The sequence below is a fragment of the Rousettus aegyptiacus genome, unplaced genomic scaffold, assembly GCF_014176215.1.
Source record: "Rousettus aegyptiacus isolate mRouAeg1 unplaced genomic scaffold, mRouAeg1.p scaffold_m13_p_11, whole genome shotgun sequence".
Lineage (NCBI taxonomy): Eukaryota > Metazoa > Chordata > Mammalia > Chiroptera > Pteropodidae > Rousettus > Rousettus aegyptiacus.
Window position 1 is genome coordinate 11,102,322 of NW_023416286.1, and position 24,327 is coordinate 11,126,648.

At 38.6% G+C, this 24,327-nt stretch overlaps 1 protein-coding gene and 1 pseudogene across 5 annotated transcripts in view; both read right to left on the reverse strand.

Moving 5' to 3' along the window:
• DCLK1 (doublecortin like kinase 1) overlaps positions 1-24,327 on the reverse strand; it is a 305,559-nt gene that overhangs the window by 267,968 nt on the left and 13,264 nt on the right. For all 5 annotated transcript variants that reach the window (XM_016151071.2, XM_016151070.2, XM_016151073.2 and 2 more), the window contains exon 3: positions 16,323-16,669. In XM_016151071.2, coding sequence (XP_016006557.1) covers positions 16,323-16,669 — 347 coding nt within the window. The remainder of the gene's footprint in view (positions 1-16,322; positions 16,670-24,327) is intronic.
• Positions 18,955-19,073, reverse strand: LOC118609501 (annotated as a pseudogene).

Below are 24,327 nucleotides of genomic sequence, written 5' to 3' on the forward strand. Positions count from 1 at the left end.
TCACTATTCTGCTCCTCATTAATTTCCTATATTTAACCAATGGTTCATTATGAATATAAATTTAACAATATATGGCTTAGAGGAAAACTAGTCTAAAGCTATACAATGGTCGAAAGTGCACCGTCAGCTTGCGGTGTTCCACTCCGGGGATTCTCACTTGATCTCCATGAACTGCTAGGCAAAGCTAGCTGATACACACTCGGTGGCTCCAAAACTGATTCTTTTTTAAGGAAAAAGAGTTTTAAGGAAAAAAGAGTTTCCTTAAAAAAGAATCAGTTTTGGAGCCACCGTGTGTATCACTATTAGAGCAAATGTCATCACTGGACACATGTATGGGTCCCCCAGGGACTCCAGAACAGCAGGTGGGAAGGGCTTGACCATTCTTAAAATTTATCACCCAGGACAAAATGAGGAGTCCTAAGAAACATTCGTTGTAGAAGAAAGGACAATTTCAAGTCAGGAATATGATTTCCTGTAAGTGAAAGAATGAGATGAGAAGAAAAGTGAAATTCTCTCTCATAAATTAAAAGCTCAAATTAAGGAATACAGGAAAAAGGAGAAGAAAAAGAGGGTGAGGATGGTTTGAAGAAGGGCCACGTCACTCTGTCCTTTGTACAGAAGCACTCCATTTTTGTTTCAATAAAGAAACAAGGGAAAGAAACCAAACCCATGCCCGATCAAATTAAATAGTTCCCCTATGAATGGGCAATATTTTGTCAAGAACCAGGAATTTTAGTAATTAAAGGCATGGAAGAACACAGGTGGCAGAATTTACCCTCTCATCTCTCCTGCTGGGTTTACTCTCCTGGTGGTTCAAGAAAATCACTACTAAATGCAAGGAAATTAAAGTGTTCTAAAACAGATTTGATTTCTGTCACTTGATGAGTAAATATCAAAGACATATAAGTTCCCTCCAAAGGGATAAGAAAAATCAAAGACTGAACACTGATAAGCACATCATAAAAACTGAATGCTACCTCACGTGTGAGGTGTTAGCTTTCCTGGGGATGACATTCCCAGGTCACAGCATTTATAAGAGTCTCAAAGGGAAACGTGATCCACAAAATTTAAGAGCCACTGTTGTAGATAAAACAAGAAAACCTCAGTTAAAAATACAGGATTTTGATTTATTTTAAATCATTAGAATTAGTCATTTTTTCCCCCATTTTGTTATTCTTATTCTCTGTTGTCAGCCCTACCAAATGAGAATTATAATAAAGACCATTCACCTTAGTGTGTAAGAAAACTAGCCTAAAAGCGGGGGGGGGGGGGGGGGGGGGGGGGGGGGCGGGGAATGTTTAAAAACAGTAAACCTGTTCCACTGGTTTTAAAAGGGATCCTCTCTACATAATTCTCTCCAATGTAGCTACCCACCACCACAATCCTTTGGTTCTACATATGGGAAGATTACCAAAAAGAAAGGAAGAAAGGGAGATATCCTGGGAAAGCAATCTCGGCATCTCACCAACCTCAAAATTCTGCCTAGAAATGAGCCTGGGGCCTCTGGATCTAAACCAGGGACAGGCTTCTTCTCCCCCCACTGTGAGAAACCTCACGAGGGAAACCAAGCCTTGTGTTGGGGTTTGGGGATGGCCTTGAACAAGAAAAAGAATGTCCACATGTCTGTATACCTACAAACGTGTCTTTAGATATATATACATACACATATCTAAGTATCCCCCACTTTTTGAACACTACACCACTTCACCTGAAGAAAGACCTACATTAGTACCTGTTCTTGTGAACTGAAAGAAATTCAAAGAGGATTTTTGCTTTTATGAAAAAAGGTGAAGGGAAAACAGTGCTCATTGATTTTTTTTGCAGTCAAAGAGGCAATAGCACCTGGAGGAGCGAGGGTGGCCGTCGGAGCTCCTTCCCCGGTAAACCACGCAGCATCTCAGCAGCAAGTTGCCGCAGCTTTGAGCCATGTCTGTGAGCATCTGAGCTTTATCTCAACTCATTCTATACATCATTAGCAAGATGTGTCCTAAGGTATCGGAAAAGCCTAAGAGAGTTTAAGGGTGTTATACTTAGCATAAAACTGGAAGTAGTTAAAGGTTTTGATCATGGCAAACAAAATAGACATTGCTCATGTGTTGAATTTGGGGTCTGGGAATGCTAAAAAAAAAAAAAAATTCAATCACGGTTTTAAAACAGTAAATGAAAAAATTCAGAAATAAACAATTCATAAGTTTCACATTTCCTGCTGTTCCGAATAGCATGGTGAAATCTCGCACCATCCCATTCTGTCCTCCAGGGGTTGAATCACCCCTTCGTCCAGCGTCTCCACACTGTATGAGATCCCCATTCGCTGATCACTTCGTAGCCCTCTGCCTTATCAGACGAATGTCTCAGTCTCCTGCCAGGAACACTGTGTTCGAGTCACCTTTATTTTACTTAATAATGTCCCCAAAGTGCAAGAATAGTGATGCTGACAATTCCTCTACCAAAGAGAATTCATAAAGTCCTTCGTTTAAGTGAAATGATGAAAACTCTCAAATTAAGAAAAAAATATCGTGTGCTGAGGTTGCTAATATCTATGGTAAGAAGGAATCTTCCACCTGTAAAATTAAGAATAGTAAAGAAATCTGTGCTAGTTTGCTGAGGGACCACATTCACATAATTGTTCTATTTTATTATTAGTTATTTGGTTAATTTCTTCCTGTGCCTAATTTATAAATTAAACTTTATCATAGTTATGTATGTACAGAAAAAATCCATATAGAGTTCGGTACTATCCACGGGTCCAGGCATCAACTGGGAGTCTTGGCGAGGTATCCCCCGCAGATAAGGGGTGACCACTGTAATTGTTTGTTCACTTTACACCCTTTTGGCTCATAAAAGCTTTCGTAAAAAACACACTGCTTTCTCATAACAGGGAAAAGCCACAGAGTGAATATACAAACGTTTCTGGAATTCAAAAGCCAGCAGCGACTGAACACTGAATTACAAAGGGATTCAATGATGGTTCAATGAACAGAATCCCCCAGGTGCAGCTTTACTGCACGACAGGATATTGGAATTCACAGGGAAGCCTCTTTCCTTGAGGAGAGAGAACCAGGTCATAAAAAAAGTCCTCAAAGATTTTGAATAGCGAAGTGATGAAAGGACAAGTGGGAAAAGAGCCAGGAAGAGAAGGAGAGAGATGACAAAGTAACCGGATCTGTCCAAGAAACAGACAAAACACATGGAAAGCATATTTTAGCCATGAAAAAGCAAAAAGATATACAGCTTGAAATATGTTAATATAACTTGAAATCTCATCAGCCTATAAATGGCATTTTGAACTGTAAAGAGAGTGTTGCTGCACGGAGCATGGGGAAGGCATCTGCGTAGCGCGCCTGGGGCCTCAGAGGACACCGGTTATGACTCCATCCTGCCATGAACATTAAATGTTTTTCCTCTTAGTTGCCTAGGTTTGGAATTAATTCAGAAATACTATATGTACAGAGTGCAAACATAATAAGTGGTTCACTGTGCTAAAACCTACTGCAGAATATTCTCTGCTATAAGTTACTTATAGAACCTCCATAAAGCCCAGGGCTATTCACAGAGTCGAAGAGATGAAGGTCACGGTTCAAGATTGATGTAGTTAGTAAATCCATAATTATACAGGTGACTTTAGAGGTAGAAAAGAGTCTTCTCTGTAAGTGCATATAGAAAGATGAGGACAACACTTAAAAGTTAATGCATTCGAAAGCAGACCAGTGGTTCCTGGGCTGGGGGCAGAAATGGGAAATGACTTCAAATAGGCACAAGAAAATTTTCCGTGGTCACGTGTCTTAACACTAGATGGTGGTGATGGCTGCGCAAACTCTATACATTTATTAAAATTGTTGAATAGTACATTTACATTGGGTAAATTTTATGGTATATAAATTATACCTTAATAAAGCTATAAACATTTATTTAAATTTTGAAGTTGACATGTTTTAAAATGCAACAATATTCTCTTTCTATAAAATGGTCATATTTCTGGGTGATGAGTTGCAGTAAGAATGTTATTTTTCCACAGTTGGGAATGGAAATCTTTATAATATTATTTTAAAAGATTTTCAGGTGCTTTTAAAAATTACTTGAAATGGATTAATTTCATAACTAACAATCAAAACAGCAAGAAAAATATTTCAGTGGTTTTCTCAACATTTACTATTCTCTGGCAACCCACTCAAGCTTTATATTGACAGGTCTCCAGAATTTGATGGTTTCAGAAGTATTTTTAAACTCCAGTGGGTAAAGTAGATAAAACATAGCAATGAACTGTGAGTTTTACAAAAAAAAAAAAAGAATTTTCTTTATTCAAATCATTTTCAAAACACCACACAGAGTCCAGTGTGGCACTACGGTTAAGAATGCCAGTTAGCCTTGATCACATACTTTGCAGAGGGCCAGTTACTTTTCCCTCATTTCTACATCTGAGAATGGAGATGACAATAGTATTTATGGCATAAACCTGTTTAAATGGTAAAACGAGAAACGCTAGCTGCTGTTCCATGCTTGTTGCTGCTACTACCCCTGGGCTAAGTCCGATGTACCAGATGATTTTATTGTCTTTTCTCCAAAGCCTCACATCCAGGGACCAGTCTTTTACCTTCCGGAAAAGCCAATTACTCAGCAATGTTCATGCCAACTGTTTCCAGCTGTTGTAACAGAAAATATCTTCCAACTTTTGATTCAGTACAAAAGGTGCCATTGCTTGTCTCCTGGCACAGAGCTGGTGCTACTTCCCAGAACTGGTCTGATACACTTTCCTCAGCTGCCGTTAAACCAAATTAGAAGATAAAGAGGACGGAGGAAAAGTAAGATGAACAGAATTCATTTACAATGAGATCATTTATAGTATGTTTCTACTAGATGAGAGAAGCATCGGAGATAGAGATGTGCCATAATTTAAAGGTACATGGTAATTATTTTTCCCTTTGAAAAAATTAATTTTAACACCTTGAACATAGCATTATTACTGTTGCTGACCCTCAAAACATATCAATGTTTCCTCTAGGACTTCCCCTTGTTCTTTTGTGTCCGAAAACATATGAATGAGGGGGGTAAAAATCCCCAAAGTCAAGTTTCCATAATTTTGATAATCTTGTAACGTCTTGGAAATAACTTTCCTCTCACTTCAACTGATGCAAGAAAATGAATGGTGATTTTGCTGATATCTGACTGGCAGCGCACCTCATGGGGAAAGTTCAGGCTAATAAAACTGATGTTATTACACTTAGTATTTTCAAATCTCCTAAAATACGCCACACGCTTTGAGTACAAGGACTAATTTAAATGTAAAGTCATTTACTAGCACCCTGTTCCACAAAAGTAGGCTTTTAATATTTGGATTCTGAATGAATGAGCTAAAGTGTTAATAATTAAGCTGTAAAGTAGAACGTGGCTTTTAGTTACTTAAAATATAAAGGTAATGTTGCTTAACAGTGTTTTGACAGTTACATTCCCAAACAAGGCAAGGACAACCTCAAACAAGATTCAGGATATCAATCATTTCTTACTTATTTGAGCATATGGATATGAAACACAGGTTTCTCTGGCAGGGGATCCAGGGAGCCCTAAAAGGGCCTGGCTTCCCCTTATGACTCCATCATGAGGAATTCCTTCATGCCTTCTAACCACCCAACCCTGGCACAGGGCCAATCCTCAATAAATGTCTGCTGAACTAATAAATCAAAAAGAAGACACACATTCTCAATATTAAAGGCACTTAAAATAAAACATTAAAGCTGGACCACCTCAATAGAAGTCACGTGAAACTCTTGATTGGATTTGGCAAAATCAAAGACTGTTCATCTCACAGACTTCCCAGGTCTTTCTATGACTGCTATTAACGGTGGCATCTTGAGATCCTTTCTCTTTCTATAAGGTTAACGAATGTCACTTGCAACAGGAACTTAATAAATGGTCATATTTTTGAAATACACAGTGGCTAAATCTATCACAATGACATGAAATACAGATAAAGGTGAAAAGGAATTTTTGCTATGAAAGAAAATGAGAATGTTATTAAGAAACAAAATAGCAAACATGTCCATACAATTCCTTCCACAGCACACCAACCTCAGAAACAGCCTGGGAAATATGTGATTTTATTTTTCCCAGGGCCATAGCACCAACGAATGACAGAAATGAACCTTCTATTGCTTCCCCATATGGAGACCCCACTAATTCTAGAGCTTATTATCGCCCCCCCCCCTGCCAATTTGGTGCTATAACCCTGGAGACAGAGTTGACCTTCTCAGTCAAAAAAGTCCCTGTTGATGGGGTCACTGGGCATTATGTGGCTGTTTGCAAGGCCACATCTGCCTAAGTGGAGAGTAGTCACTGCCAGCTGCCAGCTGAATTAAGCTGGTGACATGTCTTCAGTCTCTTAGCCTCTAGGGCTGCATTGTAAGAAAACCACTCTGATCCTTATTACTAGGTGATTACTTCACACCAGGGAACTCCATTCATTGTTCTCAACAGCCCAGTCTGTGACACATAAGACTCCCAGCCATTAACTCAGTAGGCATGCTAGCTGGAAAGTATTTTCAAAATTTACCCCTCCATTTCCTGCATATATAAAGAAATTCCCCGTGTTCCGCTGGTCATCCTCCATGTTGTAAATTTTCTCCTGCACAGGGACTCTGCCTGACACAGTCAGCGATCTCAGATCAACTCTAAGAAAGAGGTTTAATGACCTCCAATAATCGCTATGGAAGCTGTCCAGAAGAACCATGAGGAAATCATTAAATTTGTGCAGCCTAACTTCCAACAGCAAGCATACGAACTTTGTGGCAACTATGTGCCTTAACCTCTTTATCAAGATCAGCATTTCCACTGTAATTGTTCAGCCTTTCCTACATCTTTTAACTTTCATTTATTCTCCATACAGGAAGGCATCCATCCTCCACGCGCAGGCAGCTCATTGAGGTTCGATTGCAGTGGGCACAGTTTATACTAATGGACTGGCTGCTTTCCAGAATGTTGTTACGGCAATCACATCTTGCCATCTGATGTTAACATTGATATTGAGAGGATACTGAATGAAACTGCTAAATAAGCTAAAATTAATGTTAACCCTATCTACTATGTAACAGCCAAGGTTTACCATCCTCACATCTTTGGATTCTGATATTCCATTCATGGTGTTCAGTTACTTCCCCGACTTTAATGTTAATATGGATCACGTGAGGATCTTGCTAAAATGCAGATTCAGAACCAGGACGTTAGGGGTGGGGGGAGGAGCCTGAGAGTCTGCGTTTCTACGCTCTCCCTGGTGGCATTACTACTGCTATCTTTGGACCACTCTAGGTAGCAAGGTTGTTAAGAATATGGGTAAAGCACAGACCTGAGCACACAGTAGGACTTCTTACAACTGTTTCTGTTGTCTAACTAGTTACCAGTTCCCAAATTATTACTCAGAAAAAAGCATCAGAAATAAAATATCTACTTTTTTTAAAGATAATGCTTACTTTGAGTTATTTTCTTCCTAGGATATTTTTACAAATAAAATATTGATTTTTACCGTAATACCTGCCAAAATAAATTTAGTCTATGGTCTTCCAAGTAGAGAAAAAGATCTCTCGTAATGGAACTCTTAGCCCTATAATTCTGTGATTCTATTTATCATAATCCGAGGCCACAAGTTAAAACCAAGCAATGTCATTTAATAAATATTAAGCATCTAATAAAAGTAATCAAGAATATGGAAGTCAGTAAAGCATTGTCTTTTTTCTCCAAGATGCTTCGGTCTTACACAAGAGTACAAATTGTAATAACACAAAGCAGATGTGATTAGGCACAGAAAAAAAACACCACCACAAAAACACCTGGTGTTTTTCCCTCGGGGAGAGACTCCTAAAGGATCCTGGTAATCAGGCTCCTATTGACTGAAAAGCCTGAGTTACCTGGTATTTACAGAACAATACTAGACTTATTTCATCAGACAGGTTTTGAAATACGTCTACATATTTTTCTTCCCAAGAGAGTCCTGAACAGAGTGGATGAATTCTGAGATACTTTTAACCTCCAATGATGGATTCCATCGAACACCATCTTGAGGGGCCCAACACCTCATAACATTTGCATCTCAATGTGACTTTAACACGATCATTCTTGACCACAGTCAGAACACACAAGAGAAGTTCTGCAGGTGAGTTACTGGAGAGGAAAACACGCTTGACAGCTAGGCCTCCACGGATCTTACGCTGGCTGGTAAAACAGCGACACCAGAGAGGGGACGGCTTAATAATTTCAACACATTTCTCACATGAATATACACAGCATCTTATGAAATTGCAAGCAAGAAACCAAATTGTATATAGAGTACGATCTAAATTTTTTAAGAAAAAAGCAAAGGAAATAAGCCAAAATATTAACATGACCCATCTTGGCAATGAGACTTTAATCATTTTAACTTATCTCAATATTTTTTCATTTGCTTTGGAATTCTTCACAACAATCATGAATTAATCTTACAATGGAAAAAGCCAATTAAAACATGAATCTCCCATCTGTCCTTCTCTTTCTATGGCATAGTGTTTACGACATAGCTCAGATTTTTTTTTCTTTAAATAATTCTTTGGGAGAGGGGACACCTACTCAATTAGAGATCTTTTTATTTATTTTTACAACCATCATGCCATGAATTCTGGGGGTGGGGGGTAAGGGTCTCCTGCTCCTTTCCGCTGGTCTCACACAGCACGCTTCTCTGGGCGGTGCAGGCTGGCGCTTCAGCTGAACCCAGGCACCTGTCTCTTCGGCTTCGTTCTCTTTATGATCATCTTCCTTCACACATTTCAGGAAGCAACCTCGCCTGTTAGAGTGCTTAATATGCTCAGTACTTACGTTAATTCTCTTAGCAAGAATCTTGCCCTTAAGTTGTTTACAACAATGCCAACCACATGCTCAGTGACCCTGCAGACTCGTCCAATTTTGCCATGGGGACAGTGGTGGGGCGTCCCTTTATGAACAGCGCTCACTCCCTTGATGTCTACGATATCACCAACTTGTGGACTCACATGTATGTGGCCAAAGGAACAGCTCCACACTTTCTAAAAGGCCTAGAGAACATATAGCGGGTGCCTTTCCTCTTTCCCTTCGTGCTCTGGCCAAAAGAATATAGTTCAGATTTAAAATTGTTTTTTTCTTCTTTTTAAAGTTCCATTTAATTTCTGAAACTGCCTCTTTCATTTAATTTAGTTTCAAGGATTTAAACTAATCAGAAAAATCTGCTGCAGCATACTCTACCCTAGCACCACAAACACCCCAGACACCTCTGTAATGATTGGGCCAGATGCTAGTCATGTGAATCTCTTATTGGCCTATCACCAATTTTAAATCCATAGAACATATCGATTAGTCCTTCTCTTTATTCACTGGATGGCTGAGACAATGTCAGAAAGATTTAGGGCAATTCTCCTGACTCTGACAGTGAACGTTTTTCTAATAGACCAACTATTGTTTCTCCTCAGGATAAAAGTTCTTTCAATAGAGAAAATGTTCTAAAATTGAATGTGTGTTTTCTTTAAATTATCTGAGAGCCATTAATGAAGCAGGAGCCTGAGGTAGAAAACAAGCACCATGATAAGCGCCTTACGATCTGTGGCTGCACTGCAGAGAGTGCCACCAGGGTGACAGCAAACTCCAAAACAGCTGTGACCTGGAAGTATTTTGCAGCTCCCTGGAAGCACCATGCTAGTGCCAAAGCTGTGGCCCAGGACAAACTGGTCAATCGTCCAAACATTTAGTCATTCAATCATCTGTTGAACAAGCATTACCAGGTCATCCTATGAATTCTGATGGGGGAGACGGGCCGGCGTAATCAAAAATTGTGGGGCTACCTGCAATAGACAGTAGCCTCAGGAGAGGGAGCTGTCAATTCCACATAAGAAAGTCTGGAAATGTTTCATAGACGAGGCCGCCCTTGAACTATACTGAGAAATGAGAAGGTTCTGACTTTGCAGAGCCGTGGTGATGATTCAATGAGATGAATGAGTTTGTCACATAGATTGTTTCATTAATTCCTCTGACAACTTATAAAGCAGGCATTATTATTATTCCCATTATACAGAAAAGAAAACTAAGGTGTATACAAGAATTAAATCCTGCCAATGGGAAAATATATTCCACTGTGTCCAGGGGTAGAGGACAGACTTGAACTTAAGTCTATCAGTCTTATAACTATGTGTTTCAAACTAGTCCGTAAAAATTAGTGTTTTTCCTATCATTATGTTTTGCATATATCTATGCTTAAATTATAGCATGCCTAAGCAAATTTCCTTATTACAAGTAAATTCGACACATGAGATTTTTAAACTTCCATAATCAGTTAAGTGGGAAACTAACAATTTTCCAGGCCTGAAAGAGAAACTCGAGCCAGCTAGATTTTTCAGACTGAAATCTGAACGCAGGCCCAGATGACTTTAAAGTCCAAGTTCTTTCCATCACTCTGACATGTTCCCACAGAGCAGAGGAGGTTCACAGGCCCAGACAGGGTCTCCACCTTTGCAAAAGCAGAAGTCACCATTAGGAGATTATCCCAAAACCCATAGTTTTATGAAACAGCTCCAAGTTCCCTTAGCATACTGGAAACATATCTTCAGTTCTACAGTGGGACACCACAGAATTCACTTTATGGCAAATCAGAATTCAATTTACAGAAAATTCACTTTGGCTGAGACTAATTTGAGCCTTAAAACATAAATCACAGCAAGCGTCCATAATTATAATTACATTGTCAGAGGAGCTCAGACTAGGAAAAAAGGACCTAACCTCCCAATTTGGAGGAATTGCTATTTATGTAAGGACAGGTGTTGCTTGTAAGTCCTGAATATCAACCAAAGGTATGTAACCAAAAATGGCACATTCTATTTTAGACATGCCAATTCCCTATGTGAAGTATCATAATTATCCTTAACCTCATTTTTCTTTGAAAACAGCTAAGATTTTCCATCAATTCAGAACTCTAGGAAATCATGAGGAGGGTCTAACATATACTCTGAGTTTCTGTAGGACATTTTAATTTGATGTTTTAAAATGTAAGCTAAATTATTTCATCAACTGTTTTTTTCAAATAGATTGCAAATAAAACTATAAGGTGTTACCTTCACTTTCACGACATAGATATTATACCAAATCATCATAGTCAAAAATTCTGTATACTAAGAATGAAGAATTTAAATATGCTTAAAGAAAAGAAGTTAATTGCAGCTGTCACGTTTTATTTTATTTTATTTTAAAAGCCACTATTACAGCTATAGAAACTCTCCTTTTCCATCCAACCAAATTCTGTCACATCCCAAATTCCTTCCTCTTCTTTTGGAAATCTCTGGTTTTTATATTTTCTTAGCTCATTAACTGCTATAGCCAAGTCAGACATACTAGTAACGTGTACCACATTTTTAACTTATAAGAGGAAGAAACATTTTAAACTCTCTAAACTCAAGTGTGAATCAAATTATTTTTACTTTAGATGAGGTATTCGAAACCAAAAAGGAAAAAACAAAGACCATTTTATGATATCTGATTGGTAGATCGCTATTATCATCACTATCATTTCCTGAATTCTAATAAACTCCTGTTACCTAAAATAAATAGTTGTGATTATGACTCACTTACAAGCATCCTTTGAATTTTATGTTTATAATAGGCAAGGGAATTCAATAATCAAAAGATAACAAAGAAAACAGTAACTTATTAATTTATTAACAGCTATTGGGATTCCCTCTACCTGGCAGCTACAATGGTCTGAAATTTTGTGTCCCCCAAAAAATTCCTATGTGAAACGTAACCCCCAAATTGATTGTATTAGGAGACAGGGCCTTAGAGAGATGATTAGGTCATGTGGGTGAAGCCCCCATGAAAGGGATTAGTGTCCTTATAAAAGAGGCCTAGGAGCCCCCTAGCCAGTCTTGCCACGAGAAGACACTGCAAACACGTGGCTTTCTGTTAACCAGGAAGTAGGCTCTCACCAGGCCAAATCTGCTGGCACCTTGACCTTGGACTTCCAGCCACCAGAGCTACGGCCAACAAATTTTTGTTGTATCTAAGCCACCTCATCGTTGGCATTCTGTTGTAGCAGCCTGAAACAGACTGAGGCAGCAGCTGTGATGCCTGTTCTCACAGCTTACAACCGAAATCAGCTTTACTTCAGCTGAGGTTCCTAGAGTTTTCCATATTAGAAAGACAATAGACTGTTTGCTCACTCTAGCATGCTAGTGGTGGGTTTTACAAAGTGCACGACTTACGCCAAATGCCTACAAGATAAAAATATAACATTCCTGAGTGAGTTTCCCATTACTATTTTATTGAAGAATAGATAAGATGGAGATTTGCATATTTTTTCTATTTACAAAGCAATCTAGTTTATCAGTATCAATATTATCAATCTATTTAGTTTATCCTACTTTGAAATATTACTCTGTTCCAGTGGAGAAGGGGAGATGGTTGGGAAGTGCCTTCTCTGATCGTTACATTATAAATTGCCTGCTCGGGCACCAGCTGTCCTGAGACTTGCTGTGGTTTATGTTTCTAAAGCAAGGATTCAGAAATCACAGATTTAGCAGCTCAAGACAGCCAGATTAGCTGTTCTCAAAAAAAGGAGTCAGGAATTATGCAAGTACATCTTTGCAGCAAATCTCATACCTTTTGGGCTTATTTTAATCACTTAAAAAATAGTCACAATCCAAATGACCTCCAGGAGTAAGCTGCCCGGTGGGGTAAGGGAATAATCCACAGAAAATCTCAGCACTGGAACCTGGACCAGGGCAAAAGGGAGACTCTCACTTGGCCACAGAGAAAGGGGATGTGACTGGAACCTTCAGCTGGAAAACGCCCTCTTCCCTTCTTACCGGGCCTGAATGAAGGTGCACATAAGCAATCCATCACTGAAATTAAAACATGGCAAGTGTTTCTTTGACCTCCCAGCCCTGCTAGCAAAAGTGCCTAAACTCATGGTCAGGGCCCCCGGAATGAAGTGAGGAGGGGGTAGCAAGGAGGCAGCAAACTTTAATAGATGGTTTCAGGCCTGAATAACGAATGGAGTTGAAGCAATTAGCAAGTATTTGCTTACCGACAGGCTGCTCGGGAGCCACAGGGTCATTGGGGGAAACTGCAGCTTCTTGCAAAACATCTTCTATGTGGTGTGGCATTTTCAAAATGTTCATTTCCTTATGTCGGCCTAAAAACTCAAGGAAGCGTTGTGTAATGAACGCTTAGGTTAGGGCTCGAGGCAAAGCCAAGAGGCCGATGAGCAAAGAAGCTGAGCAGTGGCAGGAACGAGCGAGAACGGGGCGTGGTCTGCGCCCCCTGGTGCCACCTCTGAGTAACGCACGCACCCGCAGGCATGGGCCCTGGCAGCTCCACTGCCAGGAACCCCCATTTCCACTCCAGGGATACGTCTGCAGACCACACGAAGGCAATCTGAAAAGCCACAACTGCTTGCACATCTTCCTGTCTACTCATTTACCCAAAGCACTCAAGCTATCGATTTTTTAAAAACAATTTTATTCCTCAATGCAAAAAAAAAAAAAAAAAATTACCTTTAAAAACTTTATTGGCCATTGGATTTCCCATTTCTGTTCATGGACTTGATACAAGGGCTCAGTTACAGTAATAAAAATATAAGAGGCGAAATAAGTGATCTTCAGGGTGACGTCCTGCTGACAGCACGTGGACCCTACTGCCATCACGGGCAGGGTAAGATGGCGGCAGCACCACCTGCCACCCTGCCATGGCAGAGCAGCATGCCCCAGGAAGGCGTGGAGGAAAGCGGTTTATTCTCAGAGGCTTATCAAGCCTGAGTCTCTGGAGGCTGTCAAAGAACCGCTCACGAGGACAGATCTCCCTTTTGAACAGAAATGATTCTAAAGACTCCTGGGGTCCACGAGGAAGCATCTTTGCTTCTACTGAGAACCCATGCAAAGAGTCTTTATATTCTTTCCACTTTATCATCCAATTCCTCTGCAGCTTTTCACCACCCCTTGCTATGAAGAGAATATGCCACAATGGAGGAAATGCCACAACAGCAAACTGAATGTTTGACAAAAATAAGTAAGTAAATAAATAACACAGTTATGAATATAAGCCAGAAGAGTGACTGCAGGAGAAAAATACATAGTGGAAAACTTTCAGATATGTTTTGGACAAATTACTTGAAAATTCTCAGGACGCATACACCTATTTTGGTCTTTTAATGTAATCTGCTGTAGTACAGTGGTTACGTGCACAGGCTCTGGAGAGAGACTGGTTCAAATTCCAACTCTGTGACTTAGACATTTTTTTAAAACAATTTCTGTGCCTTAGTATCCTCATCTGTTAAACAGAGATAATAATAAAGCTGTTATGGTGATTAAACATGCTAATACATACAAAGCATTCAGAACAATGATCAATAAAGCTATGATCATTATTACCATAATTCAAAATGGCTTTCATATGCATTATCATAGTTGCTCCCGCAAGCATGCTATGAAACAGAGGTGATCATTCCATCCATGCTTTACTGGTGAGTATAATGAGGCTCAGTGAGTTGCTAAAAACATAAAACAACTTGCACCAGAGTCAAGATTTGAATCCTGGTTTTTTCACATTATACCTAGATTTTTTTCCCATTACATTGGATTAGTCACATGTAAACCACACCAAAACAAGCTATTATAAAACATAGACACTAGATAAATTCCTTAAAAAAGAAGAAAACTACTAACATCAGAGTACCTATTCCAGGAATTCTTTCTTAGGATAAACAAATGATCAGTTGATGGCACAATTTACTAAAGTAGTTAAAGCAGATTTTTAGAATCAGTGTGTAGCAATTTAGGACGTCCATAATTGTGAAGTGAGGGGTGAGTTAGAAGATTTATTAATATGTATGCTTTGTTGAAAATTTTACCTCTTATGAAAACAGGTAAACTCTCATCTTGAGAAAACTCGATACACAAAAATGCAGAACTACAAGACGGTTGAGCCACTCATTACGGAGGGCACCCCTAAATTGCTTAAACGTTTAATGAACCTTGTCATTTTATTGTTGTTGTAACTCACAAGCCAGCAGTGGACTTTCTGATCACTGATATGTTGTAATTTTTGGGATACATCCTCCTAGGTCTAGAAGACTGGGCATTTCACCCCTCAGAATCCTTATCCACATGACACTTAGGGGAAGTTTTATGAGACAAGCAAAATATTGTTGAATATAAATGAACAACTGGAAGATATTCCTTCTTTCCTAATGAATTTTATAATTCAGAGCATTTGAATGGATCCCTAGGGCAATAATTCTTTCAAGACTAACACTCTTTCTAATATTTGTATCTATTTCTAATTCATAGTTTGAATGTGTTAGCCTTCAAGAACCTATATTAGTCTTTGATTTAATAATATTAACTTTTAATTATGAATCTGATTTTGATTTTTAATATGTACTCCACATGCAAATCAAATTATCCCTGAAAATAATTTATAAAAAAGTATTTGGACAAATCCACATTAAAAACTACATTTTAAGCAAAGATTATGTGTTAAAAATGATAATCTTTAAAAAATTCTCTCAAATCTCAATGACCAGCAAATTGCACTGTACATATAATAGTGTTTTTTATTCAGCTCACCATCAGGGTTTTGTCAGACCTTTATATAAGTCCACATGAGACCTCCTTTGAGTTCATCTGAGCAACTCATATTAAATGTCCACTCATCCAAGTCAAGTGATGCACATTTCATAGCTGAAGAAACCTTTCATTTTAATTCTAAAATTACGTTTTCAAAACAAGATGTATAATATTCTAGAAGTATGCGTCTTAAGGCCATCCAGATGGAAATATTTTGTTCTTTAGATAGGTACTTAAAAATCTATAAAATTTAAATAAATCTCACTACTGAACATTACTGAGACAGTAAATTATAAAATATTATTTAGGCCAAAGAAAGCACTCAGATTTTCCTCTACTGGTCAGAGTCTACCTCTACATCTCAGTCATAGTCCAGGCTATAAGACATCACCATATGACAACACTGAAAACAGATGTCTGAAAAGCACCATTACGTCAAGCAATTAATAACTGAAGTAGTTTTTTAGTTACTAATTGCTTAACATAATGGCGTAATCATTTAAGCTTCAGAGATGGGCATTTTACTTTATTCCTATGGTTAATCCTGTCTGACACTATCCTTGGACTGGTTTGAAGCCAACAGCTATATATTTGTTGACTAAATGACCCAACTCTCCCCAAATCAGTAGAATGTATGTCTCAGATCCCCATCACAGGCCACATAAACTTCCCACTTCCCTGGTTCTTGCCTGTAAAGTCAAGGTCATACCACGATACCTCTCTTACCTGTTTCCCATCCAGGGTATACAGGCGTTTCACCACTCCTGAGTCCAGCTTGATGGCGTCGGTTATGTCAGTGAGAACCTGCTCGAAGGAATGGGCAGTCTTCTTGTTCAGCAGAATCCTGACAGCTTTCCGTGGCTTCACCCCACTTCTGATGATGGTGACCAGCTTGGGCCGAATGAAATCCTTATTCTCCCGCACCTCTGAAGGGCTCCCTTTGGCGGTGGCCAGTGACGACACCGCCCGGGACGCTGAGGTGGTCTTGACGTTCACAGACCAGTTGGGGTTCACATTCTTGGTGTACTCCAGTTTCTTGAAGGGTTCAATTGAGCCACACACGTAACTCTCTCCTAAGGAAGAGAGAAATATATTTAAGCTCAAGCTAAGGTAAACTCATTTTCTTTCTCGTAGTCTATGATATTTTTCTTTTCTACTTAGAGGTAAGAGTTAGTTGTGACTTTTTAAACAATGGAAGTATTATTACTAATTAAGAAGAAAGATTTTTGACTTCTAATCTGGCTCTGTCAGTCACAGATTGGTATCCTCAGGGGAAAATATCATCATCCCTCCCTTTCTTCATCATTAATACTGGTAGAAATGTTGGTATTTAATAAACTTCAAAAAGGTATAAAACTGAATTAAAATAGAAAATATTCTTTGAGATTTAGGATTATTTCTATTTGCAGAAAAGTTCAAAATTAGAGGTACCTACATTTGCCACCAGAAATTTAAAAACTGAAGATGTTTCAGAAAACAGCTTCTTAAAACAGCTATGTAATTTATAATTTTGATGAAAGTATTTGCTAAACATTTTGTAAAGTCAAGTAAAATTCCTAAAACAAGCAAAATAACCACGCTTCCTCCTCTCCCATCTACACAGGGCCAAGCACTCGATCCACAAACACTAGGAAGCCAGTTCACACCTTTTTATAGATAAAAGGTTTTGAGACTGGTCAATTTACAAACTGTAGCTTCTTAAACTGACTGTAAAACAAATATAATTAAGTAAGATGAGTAATAACTGAGGTCCCAAAATAAAACATGGTGGCTATAGTTGATAACATTGTATAGTATAAAAGAGAATTCTCGCAAAGAGTAGAAATGAATTGTTCTCACACACACAAAAAGGGTAAGTATGTGAGGTGTTAGATTTGTTAATTAATTAAATGGGATGAATACTTTCACAATGTGTGTGTGTATACCAAATCATCACAATGTGCACTTTAAATATCTCAATTTTGTCAATTATACCCCAATAAAGCTAAAAAGAAAATAAATACATAAACTTGTTATTAGAAATGACTCCCTAACAGAGAATAATTTAATGACAAAACTCAGACTATTAAGTAGATGTGGATCACACTCACACCAAGCGATAACAAATTATCAAATGACTGATGTTATCACCAGTCCCCAACCTTTTTGGCACCAGAGACAGGTGCTCCTACAAGAATCTAATGCCTGACGATCTGAGGCGGAGCTGAGGCAATGATGCTAGTGCTGGGGAGCGGCTGCGAATACAGATGAAGCTTCTGCTTACTTGTTCACTGTTCACTACTCACCTCCTGCTGTGTGGCCCAGTTTCACAGCTGGGGTGTTGGGGGCCGCCTACATACATATTTCATAAAGTCAGTCAAAGCATTTCGAAATTAAATATTTTATAAAGGACTTTTCCTGTGTTAGCAAGTCTTTGTAACTGGGAATAGGTAAAAATGCTAAAAAGGCTTCATAATTGCACGTAAAGTGACCTAGGACTAATCCTACACAGCCCGTTTACTTTTATCTAAATCCTCATCCTACTTTTAAATTAATAGTGGAAGCGTCCAATGCCACAGAATTAGTATTCACATAAAAATAAGTAAACCAGGGCTTCAAAAATAGAAAAGCAGAGTTATACAGGTTATCAAACATTTGCTTTACAAATGTTTTTAAAATATACTTTAACATGTGTTTATACATTATGCCTCACTAGAAGTTGTACGAATAGCGCAAATTTAGCAAACCGGCTTTCAATTCACCTCGTAGATCATGACTGGTCCCACCTATGCTGTTCTCGAGATTTACACAGATATAGAAAACGTGTACAAGGGAATTGCGAGAACAGGGGTGTTTCTGGAGGCCCTGTGGAAAGGCAGTGTGCGTGAGATAGAAGGAAGAAAGAATTGGAAATCTAGGCTCAATCCGGCCTCTCTAAGCGTGTGTCTGTGGGCAAGTCTACTGGTCTTCTCAGGGGTACTTCAGTCATCTGCCAGATATAGGCTATTCCAGTGGCCACTTCTCCGTCACCAATTTGGGGTGAAGACTGAATTAAACAATAGGGGTCAAAGTGATCTCAAATGCAAAATTGTTACACAGGTAAAAATCATCTGAGGCTGCAGTGAGCCTGAAAGGAAAATTTAAAAATGAAATTACCAGAAACCAGTAAGCAGGTCTTATAAAGTGTTCATTATTTCTAGCTACATAGTTACCAGCAAGCAACATTTTGGATTCATCTCAAAGCCCCACACATTCCCTAAGGAGACCCACAGCTCATGCTTCAGCTGGCAAACCCAGTCTGTCAGAATTCTGTGCTAACTGAAGATGTGCGATTGTCTAATTATTTGTTTTAATTTTTCTTTTCTTTTCTTTTTATTTATGCCCACAGCACCTGGTCTTCCTAGGTGGTCTCCCATCCAAGTACCAACCAGGCCTGACCCTACTTAGCTTCTGAGATCAGACGAGGTCGGGCATGTTCAGGGTAGCATGGCTGTAGACTTTTAATTTTAATTTTTTTTTATTTGTTAAGTTTATATACTAAGGTAATAATTAAAACAAAAACATGGAGTGGTTTACACTTCAACAGAGAAAAATATTTTTTAACTTTAAAAAAGAAAAATTATTTTAAAATAATTTAATAACTATTTAATATGAAATAATTTAATATAATTTAAAATGATTAAATAATTTATTTTTAAAAGAATTTTAAAGTATACATATAACAATATGGAATGGGTTTGGTGAAAGAGAAAAGAAATACTTCTTTTTAACATCTTAGATAAAGCATACTATAATTTTTTAAAAGATCGACAATACTGAGAAAGTAATATTGGTTTGTTTCAAGTGACAACAATGAGAAGAAACTTGTATTTAATCTACACTGTCACTTTGAAGGTCCTCTGCCTGGTTTATCTGATATAAAGACTGGAATAAAATCCTGGAGAAGGGTGTGAGACTCCAATAAAAGACGATATTGTGCTAAAAGGACAGTGACATCTAAAGGAGAGCAAGGAGCTGGCCACCAAATCCCACACCGCACACCATGCCACACCGGCATTTAAAATCTACTACGTTATTCAAGACTTAGGAAAAGTAAAGATGGATTTCTTTATGTTAATAAGCTTCTATTTAATTGTGTGAGTATATTTACATTAAATTTATTTGACCCCACATTTTGGCTACTTTTAATCATAATTCTGAACTCCCCACCACTAGGAGACCTGGTCTCTGCTTTAAATTCAAATTGATAGCATTTTATAATTCTGTTTTTTAAAAAGCTTTGTAAAGGTGATAATATCACTGATAAGTGTAAATTAACAAATCATAATTGTTCTGAATGGGAAGAGTACATAGTCTTGATTTGGTCAAATAGCTCTGCAGACCTAGTGTTTAATCTCTTCCACATTGGGGCTGAGAGTTAAGGGATATGTTATATTCTTGAACACAGCATCATCAATGGAGTGCGTTCAAGTCTTTACATGAGGTACGTGGGTTAAAGGTCATTGAAAAATAACAAAACAAAGTAAAACTTACCATGACCTTTAAAAATTTATGACTGATAATTATAATACCTATAATTACATACCTCTTTTCATGTACACTAAGCCATCTCAACGTTTTATGGTGTAATGTATACTGCAACAACAAAATAAAAGTTAATTTACCTAAACTAAGGTATACTTGAGCAAAATAGACATATTGTGATTTATAATAATACATATATATATTTGGTATTCATACTGTTTCTGGCACAGAGTATCTAAAACTCTTGGAATTTCCTAAGTGACAATAAAGCAACAAAGATGTCTTGCTATTCATAATAGACCCCTCTAAACCACACCTGAGTTTATGTCAGTGAGACGACTTTGGAAAGCATCATAGGATGGGGGCTGGATACGTGGGGAACCAGCCATGTGATAGGAGGATTGGAACTTTCAGTCCCACCCACTGGCCTGGGGGAGGGGAAAGGAGCTAGAGGTTGTATCAATCACCAATGGCCAATGATGTAATCACTCGTGTGCATGTAAGAAGCCTCAGTAAAACCCAAAAGGACAGGGTTCAGAAAGCTTCCAGCTGGCGAACAAATGGAGATTTGGTTAGTCATGCTCAAAGAGAGTATGGAAGCTCTGAGCCCTTTCCCCATCCACACCTTGCCCTATGAGTCTCTTCCACCTGGCTGTTCCTGACTTACACATTTTTATAATTAACCAGTAACTCAGTAAATAGACTGTTTCTCTGAGTTCTGGGAGCTGCTCTAGCAAACTAACAGAGCCAAAGGAGGGGGTCATGGGGACCTCCTATCAGACAATCCATCAGAAGCACAGAGGACAACTTGGACTTACGACTGGCATTTGAAGTGGGGTGGGGGACAGTCTCGTAGGACTGAGACCCTAACCTTTGGTCTTTGATGCTGTCTCCAGGAAGAAAGTGTCAGAATGGAGTTGAATCTCAAGACATCCATTTGGTGTCACTGAGAATTGCTTGGATAGGTGGGAAAACCCTCGACAAACACTGAAATTTTATGTCCCAGAATTTGCTTTGAAAGTTTTGGATCACTTACTACAGGCGAAGTGAGATGAGGACAGAAAATGGCAACGATCACAGGTGATTTAAAGGCGACGGTATCAAAGTCCATTTGGAAGTGGAGCTAGGCGCTACTAAACACAACCTCTTGCGGGTGGGTTACTGTGCTGTCAGTCTGGTTCCAGTTTATTTCAGCCAAAAATCTTTGTGTTAAGACTGATTTTCAATTTGAAACTTAATACTCTGGGTGTCCAAGACATCCCGACAAATATCGGGAACTGCAGAAGTGGCATCTGTCTGAGTTGCTGCGGCATTCACAAAAGCCATAAAACTAATAGTTGCTTTTAAGCAAAGATAGAAAAAAAGAAAATGACCGTTAAAAAAATTAAAGAAAGGTAAGGAAATAAAGCATAAAATTATGTTTGGACCCAATCAGTACCTCTTAAACTATCAAAATATTATAGATTCTTCCCCAAAAGATTTAGGTAATATGGGGACTTTACAGAATGGAATAATTTCCACGAAAGTATATTAGATAATTTTAAAGATAATGAAGAGTTTGTGTTTTATTTATAAAAATCACATATGCATTTTTAAATTATTATATTTGCTGTTATTCTTCAAAGTATGGAAATATATTTTCCTAACAAACTTTCTATTAAAAAACATGCAAAGGTAATTATACTTGGTTATAGACTCTCATTATTAAATTAGAGGATTTCCACTTAAAAGAAATTCTCTAAGTCACTATCAAAAACTTGTAGTAATATGGTACCAGCTCCCTGGTTGACCAGACCTGTGGTGAGTCAGCCAGGAAGGTGTTCCTCAAAATGATGCCATATTAGAAGAGTCTAGAAGTTTTCCTTGTGTCCCCTTATTTTGGGAGGGTTTTCATTGGCTTATAAATTAACAACTGATGTCAATGAAGACATTGCTTGACCTGTCTGAAAATGTCTTAATCTCCACTCTTCCCATTAGTAAAACTTGTTGCTGCCTCCTCTAGGATTTCTTTAAGTTCTAACAGTGGCATATTTAAAACTATCTTAAGTGAAGGATACCCATAATATATTTCATTTTTCCAGACTATAAACATTCTCATTGAAAACTCTGGCAATTAAAATGTACTATTGTGAGTTATAGTAAAAGCTGGAGAAGCTCAAATATATATTGAACCCTCTGAAATTGAAGCGGGTTAAATTACATGAAAGACATTATTTACGGAATAAAGGTGTCTTCTGGATATTGTATTTTATGAGACCGTCTCGGATACACACAGCAACATTTCATAATCTATGTGGAGGCTCTGGTTTAAGAAGATTTTGATAGTGTTGTTAAAGGCAAGAAGAAAGATTCCCAAAGACACTTATGGATCATTCTTCCATGGAAGTGTCATAATAAAAATAAGCTTACAGAACATGAAATTTGGATCTGTATGTCAGGCCCGTGGAAAACGTCAACTTCTCGAATGCAAAGCAATAGAAAAAAACATAAAAAGAAAAGTAAGCAGATCCAAATCTTTTAAAATTTAAAATTGATAAATTGAAAAGTAAAACTGAAATAAAAAAGGGAAAATAGACTGAAGACCTACAATACAACAATGGATTAACATAATGTGTAAATATTATAATTTACTAAAATGCGAGGTACTAAAATATATGACAAAGGATAAGAACACAATAAAATGTAAATTCTAATAGAGCAGGAGAGAAGAAGACGGAGAACTGAACTTTACACATCTGCACAAGGGAAAGAGAGGAGCAGATGCTATAAGGAGTAGTTAGCAGGCAGAATCAACCACAATTGGCATGAGAATGTGAGTCCACAACACTGAAAAAATGACACTGAAACTTCTATTTTGGCTAACTTCCCAAATACTGCAATAGATAAAATGAGAAGGGGAAAAAAATGTGGATTAGATGATAAGGAAGAAAATTAATTTAGTTGTGACACTGAATGTGAAGCTCCTAGGAGCTAACCAGTTGGAGATGTCCAGCAAGCAGTGGGAAATACAGACCTGGAGTTTGGGAGGTAGATGCATGTGGCAGCTGCAAGGAGACCCCATCCAGCTGCACAAAATGAAGTCTGGGGCAACACCAGATTTTAAAGAGTGCCCAGAAATGGAGGAGCCGCTGAAGGGAATCAAGAGAAATCAGATGCCTGGAGCCATAGAAACCAAGGGGTGGTGAGTATGTGGCTAGGAGAGATCCAGACACCAGCATTCAAAGTTCCAGGGACAGCAGTGAGGACAAGGATTCCTAAGGGATCAATGGCCTGGACATGAGGAGACCACCCGTGGTCTTGTAATAGCCTCTTCAGCTGGGTAGTGATGTCAGATTGCTTTCATTCATTCGTTTATCCATTCAGTCGTTCTCTCCTCTTTTCGTCAGGGATATTGATTGAGTACTTGCAGCCAACATGTTAGGCAATAAGAACTCCAACGGCTCACCGACTTGCTAATCAAGGGTGTGAAGTACTGTTAGAAGTTGAGTAAGTAGAGACAGCAAATGCTGATGTTTCTTCTCATGGATGAGTTCTGGGTTTGAGAGGTCAGCAAGTTCGAAGCAAGAATTTTTTAGATTGTGGGAGACTTGGGTACCTGTAGGCTGAGGAGATAGGAATGGGGATGCTATTGGCAGAACAAGTTATCTGAATGTTTGCCATGGAGCAGATCCTCTTCTAATCCTCACCGCAACTGTATGAGCTCAGTGTCAACATGCCACTTAACACAGGGCACACTGAGGCGCAAAGGGTTAAGAAGCTTGCTCGAGGTCACATGGTTAGCAAAGGTGGAGCCAGGACTCAAATGAAGGTGGTCTGACTCCAGGGCTGTGACTTAACCATGAGGCCGTGCACCTTCAGGAGGGCACCGATTTCACCCTTGTTATGGAGAGAAGGTAAGCCCAGAGATGGGAGAGCATGAGAAAGGAGAGTAGCTGAGCTCAGTGCTAATTGTATCAGTGGGTAATAGAAGATGAGGCCACATAGAAGGTAGGAGCAGGAGCGAATCACTGCAAGAAGCACTTCAAAGATTGTGGGTGTATTCATTCCATATATAAATGGGAGAGTCATTATGAAGCAAAGGTATGGCACAAAGTGGTTTGTTCATGGCCAGGTTTATAGGCAGGAAAACATTTTGAAGACTACTGTATGGGACACATCTAAAGGACCTAAAGGACCTGATCTACGAGAGGCTGTAATGGGGATGGAAAGGCAGGGGCAAATACAGATT